Source organism: Aspergillus neoniger, assembly GCF_003184625.1.
Source record: "Aspergillus neoniger CBS 115656 unplaced genomic scaffold BO87scaffold_2, whole genome shotgun sequence".
NCBI classification, from domain to species: domain Eukaryota; kingdom Fungi; phylum Ascomycota; class Eurotiomycetes; order Eurotiales; family Aspergillaceae; genus Aspergillus; species Aspergillus neoniger.
The window spans coordinates 888,662-903,616 of record NW_020291130.1 but is presented as its reverse complement, the minus strand read 5'-3'; the positions used below and the strand labels follow the sequence as shown (position 1 = coordinate 903,616).

Genomic DNA, 14,955 nt, shown 5'->3' with positions numbered 1-14,955 from the left:
TCGATATAATATTTTAAGGTGACATGGTCGGAAGTACAGCTATGGCGGAGCTCCGATGTTGCGGGAAAACGACGGACAACGCAGAGGGAGCAAAAGAGTCGATGGTGAGTAGTAGAGACGACGAAAAAGAAAAGAGGTAATGGGGAGGGAAACAGCTGAAAAGGAGGCCGGTGTCGCAGGGTATTATTGAAAACAGGGTCTAGCCTGAGAGTGGGAGTTGAAAACTAGAGCTTGTTCGAGTAAAGTAGGTAAAGCAGAGGGAGCACACCACACCAGCACCAGTTACCTCCTCTCTCTCTCTGTCGCTCTGCTTCTGCTCCCACTTCGCTTTCCCTCCCAACTGATCCGCCCTTCACTGTTTGGACGATTTCGGAGGGTGCGAACGGATGACGTAAGACTTAGCCGGACCCAATCCGGGGAACCTCCAGCGGCGAATGCGGTCGAGTTCAATTCGAGTCCACCGCTTCCAGCCTGCCTTACATTCTTCTCTCTAGACGGTAAGGAAGATAGATCCTCAAGTCTTTATTTGGTGTACCTAGGTAATAATCGGATCCTGTAAGGTCATACTATCGCTTTTACCTGCACGCAGCATGCCATTCAAAGCCATCCCCCTGTAGTGTCTCAAATTTCTGCAGTACGCCTAGTCCTAAGTAGACCGAGGTCTCGTGAGGATTTCCCGTCTAGGTTCACTGGCAGCTTAACAGGAAGCAGTGTTTCGACACACCACTGTCTAGCATCCATGGATTCAAACTCGGAAGGGTTATCAATTGCCCGTATGACTTTCTATTCCATAAGTTTCTTCATGACGCTGAATGAAATAGGGCTTCTTGAAGATATTGACACCGACTAGTAATTCTTGATGTTAGTTTTTTTGCAATAAAGCTACGGAACATATTTTGCTTGGCGATGATGACTCATGACATGTCCATGTATGTCCCTTGAAAGTCTATCCTGGTCGATTTCTTTCGACGAATTGGCCAGTGGTGAGGACTATGCATTTCGCAACTTTTTTCGATCGCAGTTTGCAGCCTTAGTTCAGACACAAGGGATAGTAGAGGATACAGAAAGTGTAGCCAGACATACCAGCACTAGCTACTATTCTTCGCTGAGACATAAATTGTACCTAGCTGGCCGGTGTAAAGGTGCCGAGGCATCTAGTTGATGACAGAAAAGCAATAATATTGACCACTATTGAAGTACTTTTATGTACTCATATCAACATGACTTGTTATGACAACTATGGATCGAGGTGCCATCAATGGATATGGCCTAGAAATGTGTAATGCAGGATTTAATTCCAATGAAATTGAATCTATTAAGTTCCAACTTGGAAGTATTGCTACAAGTGACGTGTATAAAGCAACAGCTTATTTCTACAATCATACTGACTAGTATTTCATCCAAAGCAATTGACTTTTGACTCATACTGACACCCGAGCAGTTAGGGGAAAGAGAAAAGAGAGCGATGGGAAAGTATTCAAGCCACAGTGGCAATGAGTAGAGGACACTGGTAGCTTCTGCGAGCTTTTGCAAAGGAAGAAGAGACCGGCCGGGGCAGTGGCTCGGCAACTCAGCTTGAGCGGTCAAAAGGATCGCTGGGCTGCGATTGGATGGCACGCGGTGTTGCCGTGATTCTACCAAGTTCGACGACGGGCCGAAGCTCTCCGGGACGATTTTTACTAGTCCTGGCAGCCGGCGTCCTCCCTTCTTTTCAAGTTTCTTCCTCCCCAGAAAGAGCTGAAAAATTCTTGTTCTCCTTCAACTCTCCTCCTCCCTCCTGTCTCCATCTTATACCCTCCCTCCTATATCCTCCGGCCCTTCGATTGAATCGACTGGCCCATTTCTATATTTCTCTTTTTAATTAGTTGTATTATTTTGTTCTTCTAATCACATCTCACAATGCTGTCCTCTCGCATCACCCGCGCGGTAAGTTTTGCATCATCATCATTGTCGATTCTAGAGTCTTGTTCCTAACATCACTTTCTGTGAATCAGCTCCCGCGCACCACTCCTTTCGCTCGCGCTCCCGCTTTCAGAGTCCCCGGTGCTGCCGCTCGCAGATGGAACTCCACCGAGGGTGGTGAGGAGAAGGTGAAGGGCCAGGTCATCGGTATTGACTTGGGTAGGTTAAGAATTCCTGTGCTCGTGATGTAATCCAAACAGTATCTAATACAGTCACACAGGTACCACCAACTCCGCTGTTGCCGTCATGGAGGGCAAGACCCCCAAGATCATTGAGAACACCGAAGGTACGCGAAAAATTTTTCCATCCGCCGCGCCAGTTCCGCAGTAACTCCGAAATCGGAGCGATACGCGGGATCTCGCTGGTATCATGCAGTTCGAGCGATAGGTGACTGACTTGGATGCAAATAGGTGCCAGAACCACTCCTTCCGTTGTTGCTTTCGCCCAGGACGGTGAGCGTCTGGTCGGTATTGCCGCCAAGCGTCAGGCCGTTGTCAACCCCGAGAACACTCTCTTCGCCACCAAGCGTCTCATCGGTCGCAAGTTCACCGACGCTGAGGTCCAGCGTGACATCAAGGAGGTCCCCTACAAGATCGTTCAGCACACCAACGGCGATGCCTGGGTTGAGGCTCGTGGCCAGAAGTACTCTCCTTCCCAGATTGGTGGTTTCGTCCTCAACAAGATGAAGGAGACTGCCGAGAACTACCTCAGCAAGCCCGTTAAGAACGCTGTCGTCACTGTCCCCGCCTACTTCAACGACTCCCAGCGTCAGGCCACCAAGGACGCCGGTCAGATCGCTGGTCTCAACGTTCTCCGTGTCGTTAACGAGCCCACTGCCGCCGCTCTTGCCTACGGTCTTGAGAAGGAGGCCGACCGTGTTGTCGCTGTTTACGATCTTGGTGGTGGTACTTTCGATATCTCCGTTCTGGAGATCCAGAAGGGTGTTTTCGAGGTTAAGTCCACCAACGGTGACACCCACCTTGGTGGTGAGGACTTCGATATTGCCCTTGTCCGCCAGATTGTCCAGCAGTTCAAGAAGGAGTCCGGCCTGGACCTCTCCGGTGACCGCATGGCTATCCAGCGTATCCGTGAGGCTGCTGAGAAGGCCAAGATTGAGCTGTCTTCTTCTCTCCAGACTGAGATCAACCTTCCTTTCATCACTGCTGATGCCAGCGGTGCCAAGCACATCAACCACAAGATGACCCGTGCCAGCCTCGAGTCCCTGGTTGACCCTCTCATCAGCCGCACCGTTGAGCCCGTCCGCAAGGCCCTCAAGGATGCCAACCTGCAGTCCGGTGACATCCAGGACATCATCCTGGTCGGTGGTATGACCCGTATGCCCAAGGTCACCGAGTCCGTCAAGTCCATGTTCGGCCGTGACCCCGCCAAGTCCGTCAACCCCGATGAGGCTGTCGCCATTGGTGCTGCCATCCAGGGTGCTGTCCTTGCTGGTGAGGTCACTGACGTCCTTCTGCTCGATGTCACTCCCCTCTCCCTCGGTATCGAGACCCTTGGTGGTGTCTTCACCCGTCTGATCAACCGCAACACCACCATCCCCACCAAGAAGTCCCAGACCTTCTCCACCGCCGCTGATTTCCAGACCGCTGTCGAGATCAAGGTCTTCCAGGGTGAGCGTGAGCTCGTCAAGGACAACAAGCTCCTCGGAAACTTCCAGCTTGTTGGTATCCCCCCTGCCCACCGTGGTGTCCCCCAGGTCGAGGTTACCTTCGACATTGATGCCGACTCCATCGTCCACGTTGCCGCCAAGGACAAGTCCACCGGCAAGGACCAGTCCATCACCATTGCCTCCGGCTCCGGTCTCTCCGACTCTGAGATCCAGTCCATGGTTGAGGATGCTGAGAAGTACGGTGCTCAGGACAAGGAGCGCAAGGCCGCCATTGAGGCCGCCAACCGCGCCGACAGCGTCGTGAACGACACTGAGAAGGCTCTCAAGGAGTTCGAGGACCGCCTTGACAAGGCCGAGGCCGACCAGATCCGCGAGAAGATTGCCACTCTCCGCGAGTTCATTGCCCAGAACCAGTCCGGTGAGGGCACTGCCACCGCTGAGGAGTTCAAGCAGAAGACCGACGAGCTCCAGAACGCCAGCTTGACCCTCTTCGACAAGATGCACAAGGCTCAGTCCGAGCAGCAGCAGCAGCAGCAGAGCGGTGAGGGCGAGAACAAGGCCTAAATGTACAACCACTGAACTCCCCATGACTTGAACAAGCCATGGGTGTTTCCTGTATTTCACCTTTGCGTTATTCCCTAGAGCCTTTCCTCTTTTTTCTCTCCGATGTTTTAACACGCATGATATGTATACATACCTGATAGCTCTGACTGATCTATCCCTGTTCCGGTGTATTGGTGTTTTTATATACTCTTTCTCATGTTCATTTCCCTTCTGTATTCTGATTTCTCTTTTCTCCAATCCCCTCTTCATACCTTTCTGGGCCGGGTGAGCGTTTGCACTTCTTTGACAGGAGGGCCATCCGTTGGAACGGATGCATGGAGTTTACATTTTGTAACTTAATGACATTACGGCTGGGAGACCACGAAAAAAAGGATGTGGTGGGCTGGAATCTGTGACAATAGAATATGAAATTCTCCTCTCGATTTAACAACTGTGCTGTGCTGGACCTGATACAATGTATACCAAAAACAAGAGAACATACGTAGACACATACGTAGCCATGTCCTGTGAAACACGGCCGATTTCATCACCCAACTACTAGCTAGTATACTAGTCTACTTACTATGACTACGTAGTGAGTGAGTGAGTGAGTGAGTGAGTGAGTGAGAGTGAGTGACCACCATACCAACATTCTGGAAATCGCCCCGTAAAAGAAAACCAGCTGGACAAAGAGAAGTGGGCCAGGCAGGGCAGGGCAAAAGGCGCGGCCGCCGCGTACACACAAAACAAGTCTGTCTGTTGGACTTAGACTACTAGTAGCTTGACTGACTGAATATGAACCTGGCTGGTACCCTGGTCCCAACCATCTAACTATCTAGTGGATTGACTAGTAGTAGTCAAGTCCCATCTATCTATTTATTATTCTTCTGTTTTCTGTGGGTGGATTCCATTCTACTACGTAGTACTATCCATTCAATTCAGTCATTCGCATGTAATGAGTAATATTATCCAATCAATCCAAGCTTGGAAGATGGAAACCCACTCCCTATTCCTGTGTTTAATTTTCAGACTAAGGGAGTGTTCCAAGAAATGATTATAATTATTATTATTAGTGTCATTGTTTTGGTACGTAGTACTTAGTAGTGAGTTTTGGATTTGACTGCAATCAGACTAGATAGTACTGAGTTAGTAACTTAGTATACTGTGTGGTCTGGGGGAGAAAGTCGATAGCCTCGTTTTCGGTGCCATGAAATTTAGCGGGTCGGTCTAGGAGGTGGTTTATCTGGGACAGAGGATGATACTTTGGTTGTTGGTGTTAGATTATGTACACTATATCAAATCTGGCATTAGTACTCTGGAGAGTATTTGGCTTTGGCTTGCCAGCTGTTCATGCATACATACATTCAGTTATTTATTATGTTGTGCTGTGTAGTGTGTGATGTGATGAGGATCGCAGGAGAAGGGCGCGAGGGGGGAGGGATGTCATTAGATGATGTGATTAATTAATATAATTGACCTAGTAGTTAGTAGTAAATGAGTGTCCTGCGAATCAGGTTGAAGGTCTGGGGTGAAACATACATTGTGTACTTATCCTCATCTGGGATTGACTATGTTGTAAATGTTTGTTGTTAACTACTATAGTGAAAAATATTATTGTTTTTGTTTAGTATACATTGTTGTAAATGTCGTGATAGATTGATCGTCTTTTTCTTTTACGGAGTATTTCTTCTTATCATTGAAGGGGGTTGGACGAATACTCACTAGGAGTGATGAACCTTGCATTGACATCTACAAAGAGAGAAAAGGAAAGAGTAAGAGAGGAAACAGGCAGTGGATTAAAATGAGGAATGAAAATCTGCTATGAGTTCTCTGTAAAGATTCCGATGATGCCTTGAGAGGGAGAGGACCTGTTCTGGGTGCAAGTTATTTTTCCTTGTTCTGACGATCCTTCCGCTAGATCGAAGCTTCTAGCACGCACAGATTATAATTTCCTAAGGACAACAGAAGAGAGAGAGAGAGAGAGAGAGAGAGAGTTGAACTGTGTGAAAAAGAGGGGCGGAAGTCACTTCCAGAGTCCGTGAGCAGGGAAAGAAAGATAAAAAAAAAGAAATAAATAAATAAAAAAAGAAAGAAATAAAAAAAAAATCTTTCTTCTGACTGGAATGTGAGCAAAGAAACACAAGAGAGATGGTGTGCTTGGGGCTACTCTCATCCATCCATTAAGGGACGACGAAACAACCGGGGAGCAGGAAGCAGCGTTCCAGAAGTGGAGCTAGTGATATGCAGGATGGACAGAAAAATAAAAATTGGACTTATCATCATATTGATCTAATATAATTCAATGGTGACGGCAGGCCAGAACATCACAAGTTCTGAACACACACACACACAGTACGTAGTATGGGGTAAGGGGACTATAGTAGGGGTTGTTAAGAGTTTTAGAGACCTGTTTGTTGTCTATCCCTATCAGGATGTGCGATCGAGACCCCAATCAACACACCACATTGATGGACGGTCGAATCAGATTAATAGCGATGAGGTCGGTACAACTTACTACTTTATTATTACTTACTGGGTAGGGGTACTTATTAGTTAGAAGTAAGTACTACTAGTAATAGGCACGGGGAGAAAGTGCAGGACGTACTTTGGTTCTTATCGGCAGTAAGCCCCCCAACTGCAACCAATCGCCGCTGGAAGACTTGCAGGAGCGTTGCAGATGAAGGGACAAATCATCGATGTACACACATGCAGTGAGGAGCTCTGGCCAAGGAATCTCTCATTCTTCTACACAGTAGGGTGGGCAAGGAAAAATATTATGGAGATTGGCAAGTGGACTGAATGGAGGGTGAGTGGATGAGACGAAGGGAGGGGGGCGTTAGAGCGCAAGTAAATCCTGTGTTGTTCTTTGGTCAATCAATGAAGAAGAAGAAGAGAAGATGACGATCCTGGCAGTAGTAGTACTATCTAGTTGTGGTCTGACATGGCCGGTAACAACGCTCTCCAATAATCTGACAGACCTTTGAGGGTGGATTCCTACGGAGTCATTCCTCTCCTCCAGGATAACTTGTGACTAATGAATCAATCTGTGTCACAGATGATTCTGGCAAAACATCCTGATGAGAGCTGTTATTTTCTGCTTGTGTTTCGGCTGGTACCAAAAGGCCAAAAAGCCTGGATCTCTTTTACTGGAACGCCCCATTTTTCTGCCCTGACTTGGACCAAACGGGCACTCCTCACGTCCAGCCTAATTTGAGAACCACTTGGAACGAGTCTTTTTATTTAGACTGGATAAATTGCGTCTGGCTGCAAAAAATCTCCCCTTCCATCATTTGTCGATCACCGTGTTAACTAATAATGTACCTTGTTCCAGGAATGATCCAGTCAGTGGTGTTTTTTCGGGGGGGGAGGGAGGGAGGGTGGAAGGATGAGAGGGATGCCCCGCTCGGTTGATTATTTATTGTTGTTATAATTATGAATTTTATTATTTTGATTATAATTAGTATTTATCATTATTTATTAGTATTTGTTACTACTGACTACTGTGGTAGTGTGGATGAAGGAGTTGAACTGCCCTGGCTGGCCCTCATGGATCCAATCCCACAGGAATCCACAGTTAGTAGTTAGTTAGCTGGGTTGTGTGTGTGTGTCTCTTTTTTACCAGTGGAAAGGCGGGTATCTTCCCACTTTCCCTTCACATTTGCCCCTTGGAACACTCAACCCAGCGAACCAATCTTTGCCCTTTCCCAACCCGTGTCCTCCTCTCGTCTTCAGTTTCTCCCGTATTCAGGGCGGGGACCTTTTTCTTTTTTCCCACCATTCTCATTGCTCTTTCCAATTAACTTCCCCCTGTCAATTTGTCTACGTAGCTGGTTGGGGAACTCCGGCTTTCGTCAGTGCGAAATAGTAGTAAAAATTTGATAACCTTGACACGCTGTAATACCTTTGTAATCCACTCTGGCCATGAGCACAAAACCCCCGATCTTCCATGATCTTCTACTTTCCTTCTCATTAAATTGTGTTACAAACAACTAGTAGATCAGCCGGTCCTCATTGGTCACTTTCCTTTAGTAGCTAAAAATAAATATTACCAACTCCAGCCAGACAAAACTGGAAGTGAACGAAGGAGACTAAAAGGGGATGAGTGAAAAAAATATTTTACGACTGTTTCTTAGACCGATGACACAAAAAGGCCACAGATTGCTTTTGGTGAATTAACTCGACAATTTCCTAGTAGATCAAAAAAATACTTCTACAGTATATGCAATCATCCAGGTTTCTTTATCAATTGTTGAGATCAGGTCAAAGTTAATATGTTGGCGCATTACCTTTATGGTCATGGTACATATCGACCCTGGTCTAAACCGATGGTTTTTGCTTCTGCTCCGGCAGAATAACACTACTAAAAAGTACACATCTCAGATCCCAGATAGACCCGGGGGGGATCCGATAAATAATAGAATTTAATATAGATTACTTGGGTTGGTTTGTGTTTGTCACTAGTGTGACAGTAGTGGATTTCTATCGGAGGGGCAGGCTAGTGTACAACACAGAGGCATGATTTTCGGGGGGGGACTGAAGGATTTTGGCACAGAATAATCAGTCCAGTGAGGGCAAGAAAGTGAGTGAGTAATTACAATGATGCTCATGGTTCATTTTCAGGGATGGCGCGAAGACCACTACTACCACCACTAGGCCTACTTTTGGTACTACTAATCTGAGATCGATCTATCTATTTATCTCAAGCAGGATGTTAATTTAATTCAAGATAGAAGAATAAATGAATTAATAAATAAATAAAAAAAGAAAAAGAAAAGAAAGAAATGGAATGAAATGAGATTGTCGAAGTTATGATAGAAAAGAGAGCGAAGCAAAACAATAAACAGAAAAGAAAATGGATCTGAACCGGCCATCCCACAAGTCGGAATTCCATTCAGGTTGCAGAAACGGGCAATGAACCAGACAAGTTGTGCAGTCTGTACTACATCGTACTAAGGGCATTATTGTCAATTATTACTACATCTGACACTGGAGCTCACTAGTGCTGTTGCAGGTCCCAGACTTTATCCATGGACTTGTTTGTTTCCAAGGTCCAACTGACCGTAAAATCACTACTTACTATCTACTGACTAGTTTTATTAGCTGCTAGCGTACCTCTCTAGTGGTTGTCTAGAGCTGTCCCATTCGATCTGGTTTAATTACTTTGACCAGTATTGTTCCAATCTTGCTCTCGCCCTCGCTCGCTCTTCTGTGATTAGTATTCCTTCTGCTCTCTCTCTCTCTCTCTCTCCCTCTCTCCGCTTCTCTTGCTTTTCCTTTTACATTTATTATTTTTGTTTCCTTTTTTCTTTTTCCCTTTCCCTTTTACTCTATTTACATTTACTCTTCTTTTTTTTTTCTTTTCCCTTTTTCTTCCCCCCTTGGTTTAAACTTTCATGCAAACCTTCCATTAGGATCGCTGCCCGCTAGAACTATCTCTTTTGCGCGCGCGCTTCTCAACAAACAGGCACCACTTGTGACAGTCTTGCCTGCTTTCCTCCTTCAATCCATTGGATCCCTTGCTTAACCGTTAACCACTCTGCATTTGTCCCTCAACTCTAGTGGGTTGACAACCAACTCAACCGAACATTCGAGGGAAAAACCGCGGGAAATTTCCTGGTGAGAGAAAACAAAAAAACGGGCAAGGTGCATCGCACTAGCGGCCTCTTTTTCTTCTCTGCTTGGTGGAAGTAGTCCTTGGCTGCATTTGACATTCTATTCTTCTGATTATTTGCTGCAAGTGTAAGTCCCTCTCTTTCTCTTTTGCTACTTGCTCTCGTCAATACCCCAAACTCTACATCTGCCACGCATTCTGGTCCTTCTCAACGAAGCCTTGGCCTCTTCCTCCTTCTGCCAACTAGCCCATTGTATCCTCTTCTTATCATCCAGTCATAAACTTCTTCCCTTTTTTGTCCTCTCTCCTTCGACTCCCTCTCGCATCTCCCTTTCTCACCCTGCCTTACACACTTTGTACTCCTTCGTTCCTCTCTTTCTCCCTCTCCCCTCTTTCATCTTATTCAGCCATTCCTCAGATCTCATTTCCTGCTGCTTTTTCTTCCGCTCCATCCCCCCTCTCCGAGTCATATCATCTGCACTCTCCAACAAAGTTTCCATGTGCATGCCAGAACTCAAAAGCGGTAGATTGGATCAACTAATTCTCTGACTGTATTTCTCTTCTTCAGTCCTCTCTACCATGACAGTTGCAGCACCTCCTGTAGCACCCGTGCACGAGAATGGCATGAACGGAGGTGCCCCCGGACATCATGTCAACACTATGAGCCTCCCCCGTTTCCATCCAATCGCAATGAATCCGCCGCAACCAATCCCGCCAGAACATATGATGCCTGCCCATCATCAATTTCGTCCTTTTCACCCCCCTCCACTGCAGGAACAGGGTCCGCCTGCACCTGGTCCGCCGGGTCAACCATTTCAGATAGATCATATTGAGGCTCGCCTCAGGCAACTGGAACATGAAGAGGCGGCTCGCATGGCGGCCCGTAGTCATCTTCTCGCCATCCGGAAGCGAGAGGACGAGGAGTTTCGTAGGATGACTGAAAATGCGGAAGCAGAAGAAGAGGTATGGTTATTAGGTTGTGATAAAAAAATTCCCCACCGTTTCAACTCTGACATGGATTCTTTTGCCTACAAATCAGGAACTGCGTAGGCAACGGAAACGAATTAAGCGGGAGTCAATGGGACTGGGATTTAATGCAAGCCTGGACTCTCCGCCGCTTCGACCAACGCCGCCTCGCCGATTATCGGAAACCAATGCAGCGACCACCCTTGCATTCTTCAAGCAACAGAGCCCTCCGGAGCCTCGTCCAATTCCCCCGCCAGCACAAGCGGCACCGCCCCATCCTCCACCGCAACACATTCACCATGATCCTACCGGTGCCACGTCAATCAGACGGAAACAAAAATATACCATAAAGAACGTTGAAGCTTGGGGGGAGCGTCATGGACGTCCGGCCGCGCATGACCCTTCTGGACGGGCGCTCTGGAAGCGGCCGTCGGATGGCAGCTTGGTGTATCTCACATGCCCTGTTACGGGCTGCGGCAAGGCCGACTTCGTGACCTTGCATGGCTTCATGTGCCATTTGACCAAAAAGCACAAGGATCGTAGCCTGGGCAGTCAATCCCGGGCGCTTGAGGTGTGCGGTATAGTGTTTGATCCTAACGCTCCGCTGCCACCCGTGGCTACCGTGAACCGGGCATCTACTGAAGAAAGTCGCCTGGAATCGGGTCCTGCGGATGGCGAGGGATATCAGCAGGAGATGGAATATTCTTCTGCGTCAGATGAGGAGGAGAGTCGGGAGGTCCCTGTGAAAACGGAGGCCTCAGATAGGACACTGCCTGCGCCGCCGGTGACCATGCCTCCGGCGCCGGAGCAAATACCAGTGCCGAGAATGAACGGCTCAACTAAGCAATCCATCTCGTCGATTATCGATCGCGACCCGGAGGATGAACCCCGGGGGCGACTAAGCTCAATCCCGCCTCGGCCGGCTGAGGCACCAATCCAGGCGTCCCCGGATCAAAAGCCCTCGATCAAGGACGAGGCCGAGTTCCCTCGGCCACATGAGACCGAGAAAGAGAATACTGACCCTAAAAACACAACCGAGGCAAAGTAATATATACAAATACATCATAATTACTGGTTATTTTCATTGCGTTGACCTGTGACCAGGCAAAACTTGCATTTTTATCACCTTGCATAGTCCGAGCATGCTTTTCTGATTCTGTTCATATGCAGCTCTTGCGTCAATACCCTCTTTTCTATTTGTGGGAGGCCTTGTGCACGTTCATTAATAATGTAATGTCTTACTCTTGTCGCAATGATTGACCCTCTTTCCATGTATGCTTGGATTGATGGGGATTCTCTCTTCTACACATGCCCATCCATCCCTATGCCTCCAATCACTAGTACATGCTATACCCTTTATAATCCCCAGTCAAAGATGATATCTTGAACCCCGGGTGCACAGTTATTGTGTCTGTTATTTTCTTGCTCTTGCTTCCCACAAGAATGTCCATACTGCTTTGGGATGTTTATACATGCATAGCTGTTTAGCTTCTGGCCGGGACGATGCAGTTGAGAGACATGAGTCTCGTTTCAAAAGTTCCACAGCTCAGGCCATGTCCATAGTCCATGAAAGACATATCATTCAGTTCATCTCTATCCTCCTCACCTTTCATATTGACCTAAACTCCAGCCCCATCCCCATAGTCCTAATATAGATCGAACCCCTCTCTACCTCAAAACCAAAACATGCACCAAATACCCACTCCCAGACATCAACTTCTCCCCTAACATCTCATCACTCACCCTCCACACGCGAAACACCCTCAACGTCTCCCGTAACCACGCCTCAAACACCTCCGGCGACCTCTGCTGCTGCGCAATCACACACACCGTCGGCGTCCTCCCCCCACTTCCTGTTCCACTAAAGCCCCTCCCCTCAGTACCAGGGGGAGTATACACCGGCCTCAGCCGACACAAATCCGCACACGTGCGCACAAACGGCGCAACCAACGCATCGTTGTAGATACAGTCGCAAGACACTACCACGTCGAAGCCTTTATCTTCCTCCCCACCCTCTTCACTACCATCCACTGTAGTGGTAGTACATAATCCCAACCCCTCCTTAAGCGATCCCGCAACATCTAATTCCCAATCTAGGGATGTGAAAATCACATTCCCATTCCCATTACCGTTCCCTGTTGCATTCGCATGTCCCTGGTGGGATTTCCGAGCTGCTGAGGAGGCTGACGCTTTGGTGGACTTCTTTCCCGACTTGGAAGATCTACTTCCACCGGTAGTAGTAATGGTGCTGGCATTCTCATCCAGATTCTGGCGAAATAATCTCTGCACGTATTCCTGGTCTGTGGCGATGTAGTGGGCTATTTTGGGAGAGAGGGATAGGGCTAGGAGGGCGGAGATGCCGCTGCCTAGTTCGACGATGGTGGAGGTTGGGGTTAGGATGTTGTGTGTCCAGAGGGGGTTGATTTCTCTAGTATTCTTGGTGGAGGAGGAGGAGGTGGTGGTGTTGTTGGAGAGCCATTCTGCGATGAGGGGGGTGATTTTCCAGAGGACTGTTGTATATCATATCATATTAGATTGGGCAATTGGTTGATTAGGTTGGTGCGTTCAGGTCATTATTGTCATGATGATGAGGGGGGGTTATGGTAAAGGCTCACCTGCACCGGTTGTACCACCTGCTCTGGAAGATGATAGCAGAGTCGGGGATTGATGAATGGTATAGTCTTGGTCGTGGATGGTTAGGTCGATGGTTGTGGCGCGGGAGTCGACGAACCCTAGGTTGGCGGAGGGGATGTCTTGGGAGAAGAGGAGGAAGGATTCTATTTGTTTGAAAATAGTTTTTGGTTTCAATGGTTATTATGTGTGGTATACGGGGTGTTTATAGTGGCTTATATAGGTATACACGCTATGATGATATTGCAATCGAGCATGGGAACATACCCTCTTCTGCGTCTTCCACTTCTTCGCCGATGGTGGTGAGGAAGTTGGTGAGGAGATCCATGGTTTCTTGGAATAGAATATATCTGTCTGTCTGTCTAGTGTCTACTAGGTATACAGAGGGTATGTGTTTCAGTTCCCACTTAGGGTAGGCCTGTTTGCTTCTGATATTAGTTGTCCTGGTCAGTTAGTAGTACTTAGTCATGAAGTCTGTCAATCGGAAGATTTCATCTGTAGTGGCGGGCGTTGTACAACGGAGATCAACCAGGGTGTGAAACGGGGAGAATCGAAGTTTTGACTGCAACAAGGGCTTGCAATGGATGAAGAATTGTGATGATACTGAATTTGCGGTGGTTCTGACCGACGGGAAGTTTTCCAGCATTGTAACGGCTGGCATTCTGATTGGTCGGCGGGAAGGGGGTCTCACAGTCACACCGCAGAGATCCTTAAAACGTTTCTTCATGTATGCTGCGACTGCATAAGAGGGTTGATGCATAAGTGGATGAAGGAGGTCATGACAAAGTTAATTGCCAATAGTCTTTGGACTGAATGTCTGGTGCCTGAATACTTCCTAGTTATCAAGTAGTGACGGTGGGAATCCCAACAAAAGCGGAACTGGGCTTAGCCCGCGACCGAGACTTTCCGATCGCTTTTCTTGAATCATGAACTGCGAATCCCTTGGACTCTAGAGGCTTCTTATGCCGTCATCTGGGCGGGAATCTCTGGAATTGTGGATTCAATTAGTTCATATATCTCTCCTTGGCTATAGGTACGTAGTGATCTAGTCTGCTTACTGTACTGCTGTCATGTCGGGGCAGCTTGACAAGCTCCATAGTCTGTGTTTGTGTCTGTCCCCATGATCCCCTGCTCTCCCCGTGTGTGTGTCAGAACCTTGAAGCTGTCGGCTGTGCTGGACCGCGGCTAGTACTTTATGATGTTGCATTCAGATTCCCGACCGATCTAGACGATGCATGAGCCTAGTAGTAGTAGGCGAGGTACTACTGGTACAGTAGTCGTGGCCTCAAGGGGAGAGTTGTTGTCACGATCGCAACCATTGTAGCGCATTGCGAGAGCGGAGAAACCAGTCGAATAGCCAGTAAAACCAGACCATATCATAGAACCAAGGAACACGATGTGCAGGGGAAGAAGAAGGATCGCAAAAAGGGACTTTGACCCATCCGTCATTGTAACCGGAGGTGGCGGACGAGCCTGAGAAAGCAACTTAACTGGGGGGACCGCCTTGACCTCCCGTCCAGCCACAACAAATACTCTCTCTCGCTCTGACTTCATTTCCGATCTGCAGCTTCATCTTCTCCTCTTCTGGTGCTGCTGCTACTTCTCCTCCTCCACT

General features: G+C 47.8%; 4 protein-coding genes across 4 annotated transcripts; 2 read left to right on the top strand and 2 right to left on the bottom strand.

Moving 5' to 3' along the window:
* Positions 1-39: 39 nt before the first annotated feature.
* Positions 40-1,787, bottom strand: BO87DRAFT_392961 (uncharacterized protein; the record flags this gene model as incomplete). Its single annotated transcript, XM_025625034.1, has 4 exons — positions 40-155; positions 324-490; positions 1,547-1,600; positions 1,681-1,787. The coding sequence occupies 4 exons, from the start codon at positions 1,785-1,787 to the stop codon at positions 40-42; spliced, it is 444 nt and encodes a 147-aa protein (XP_025484762.1).
* On the top strand, positions 1,774-4,580 carry BO87DRAFT_372443 (Hsp70 family protein). Its single transcript, XM_025622285.1, has 4 exons — positions 1,774-1,926; positions 1,995-2,121; positions 2,183-2,248; positions 2,373-4,580. The coding sequence occupies exons 1-4, from the start codon at positions 1,900-1,902 to the stop codon at positions 4,151-4,153; spliced, it is 2,001 nt and encodes a 666-aa protein (XP_025484761.1). The 5' UTR covers positions 1,774-1,899; the 3' UTR covers positions 4,154-4,580.
* Positions 4,581-9,886: 5,306 nt separating this feature from the next.
* On the top strand, positions 9,887-11,969 carry BO87DRAFT_79973 (uncharacterized protein). Its single transcript, XM_025629578.1, has 2 exons — positions 9,887-10,706; positions 10,783-11,969. The coding sequence occupies exons 1-2, from the start codon at positions 10,323-10,325 to the stop codon at positions 11,755-11,757; spliced, it is 1,359 nt and encodes a 452-aa protein (XP_025484760.1). The 5' UTR covers positions 9,887-10,322; the 3' UTR covers positions 11,758-11,969.
* Positions 11,970-12,370: 401 nt separating this feature from the next.
* BO87DRAFT_79967 (S-adenosylmethionine-dependent methyltransferase) lies at positions 12,371-13,978 on the bottom strand. The gene is made up of 3 exons (XM_025629577.1): positions 13,608-13,978; positions 13,325-13,486; positions 12,371-13,219 (listed from the first exon to the last, which is right to left on the bottom strand). Exons 1-3 carry the CDS (start codon positions 13,666-13,668, stop codon positions 12,378-12,380), a joined length of 1,065 nt encoding a protein of 354 aa, XP_025484759.1. The 5' UTR covers positions 13,669-13,978; the 3' UTR covers positions 12,371-12,377.
* Between the last annotated feature and the right edge of the window lie 977 nt (positions 13,979-14,955).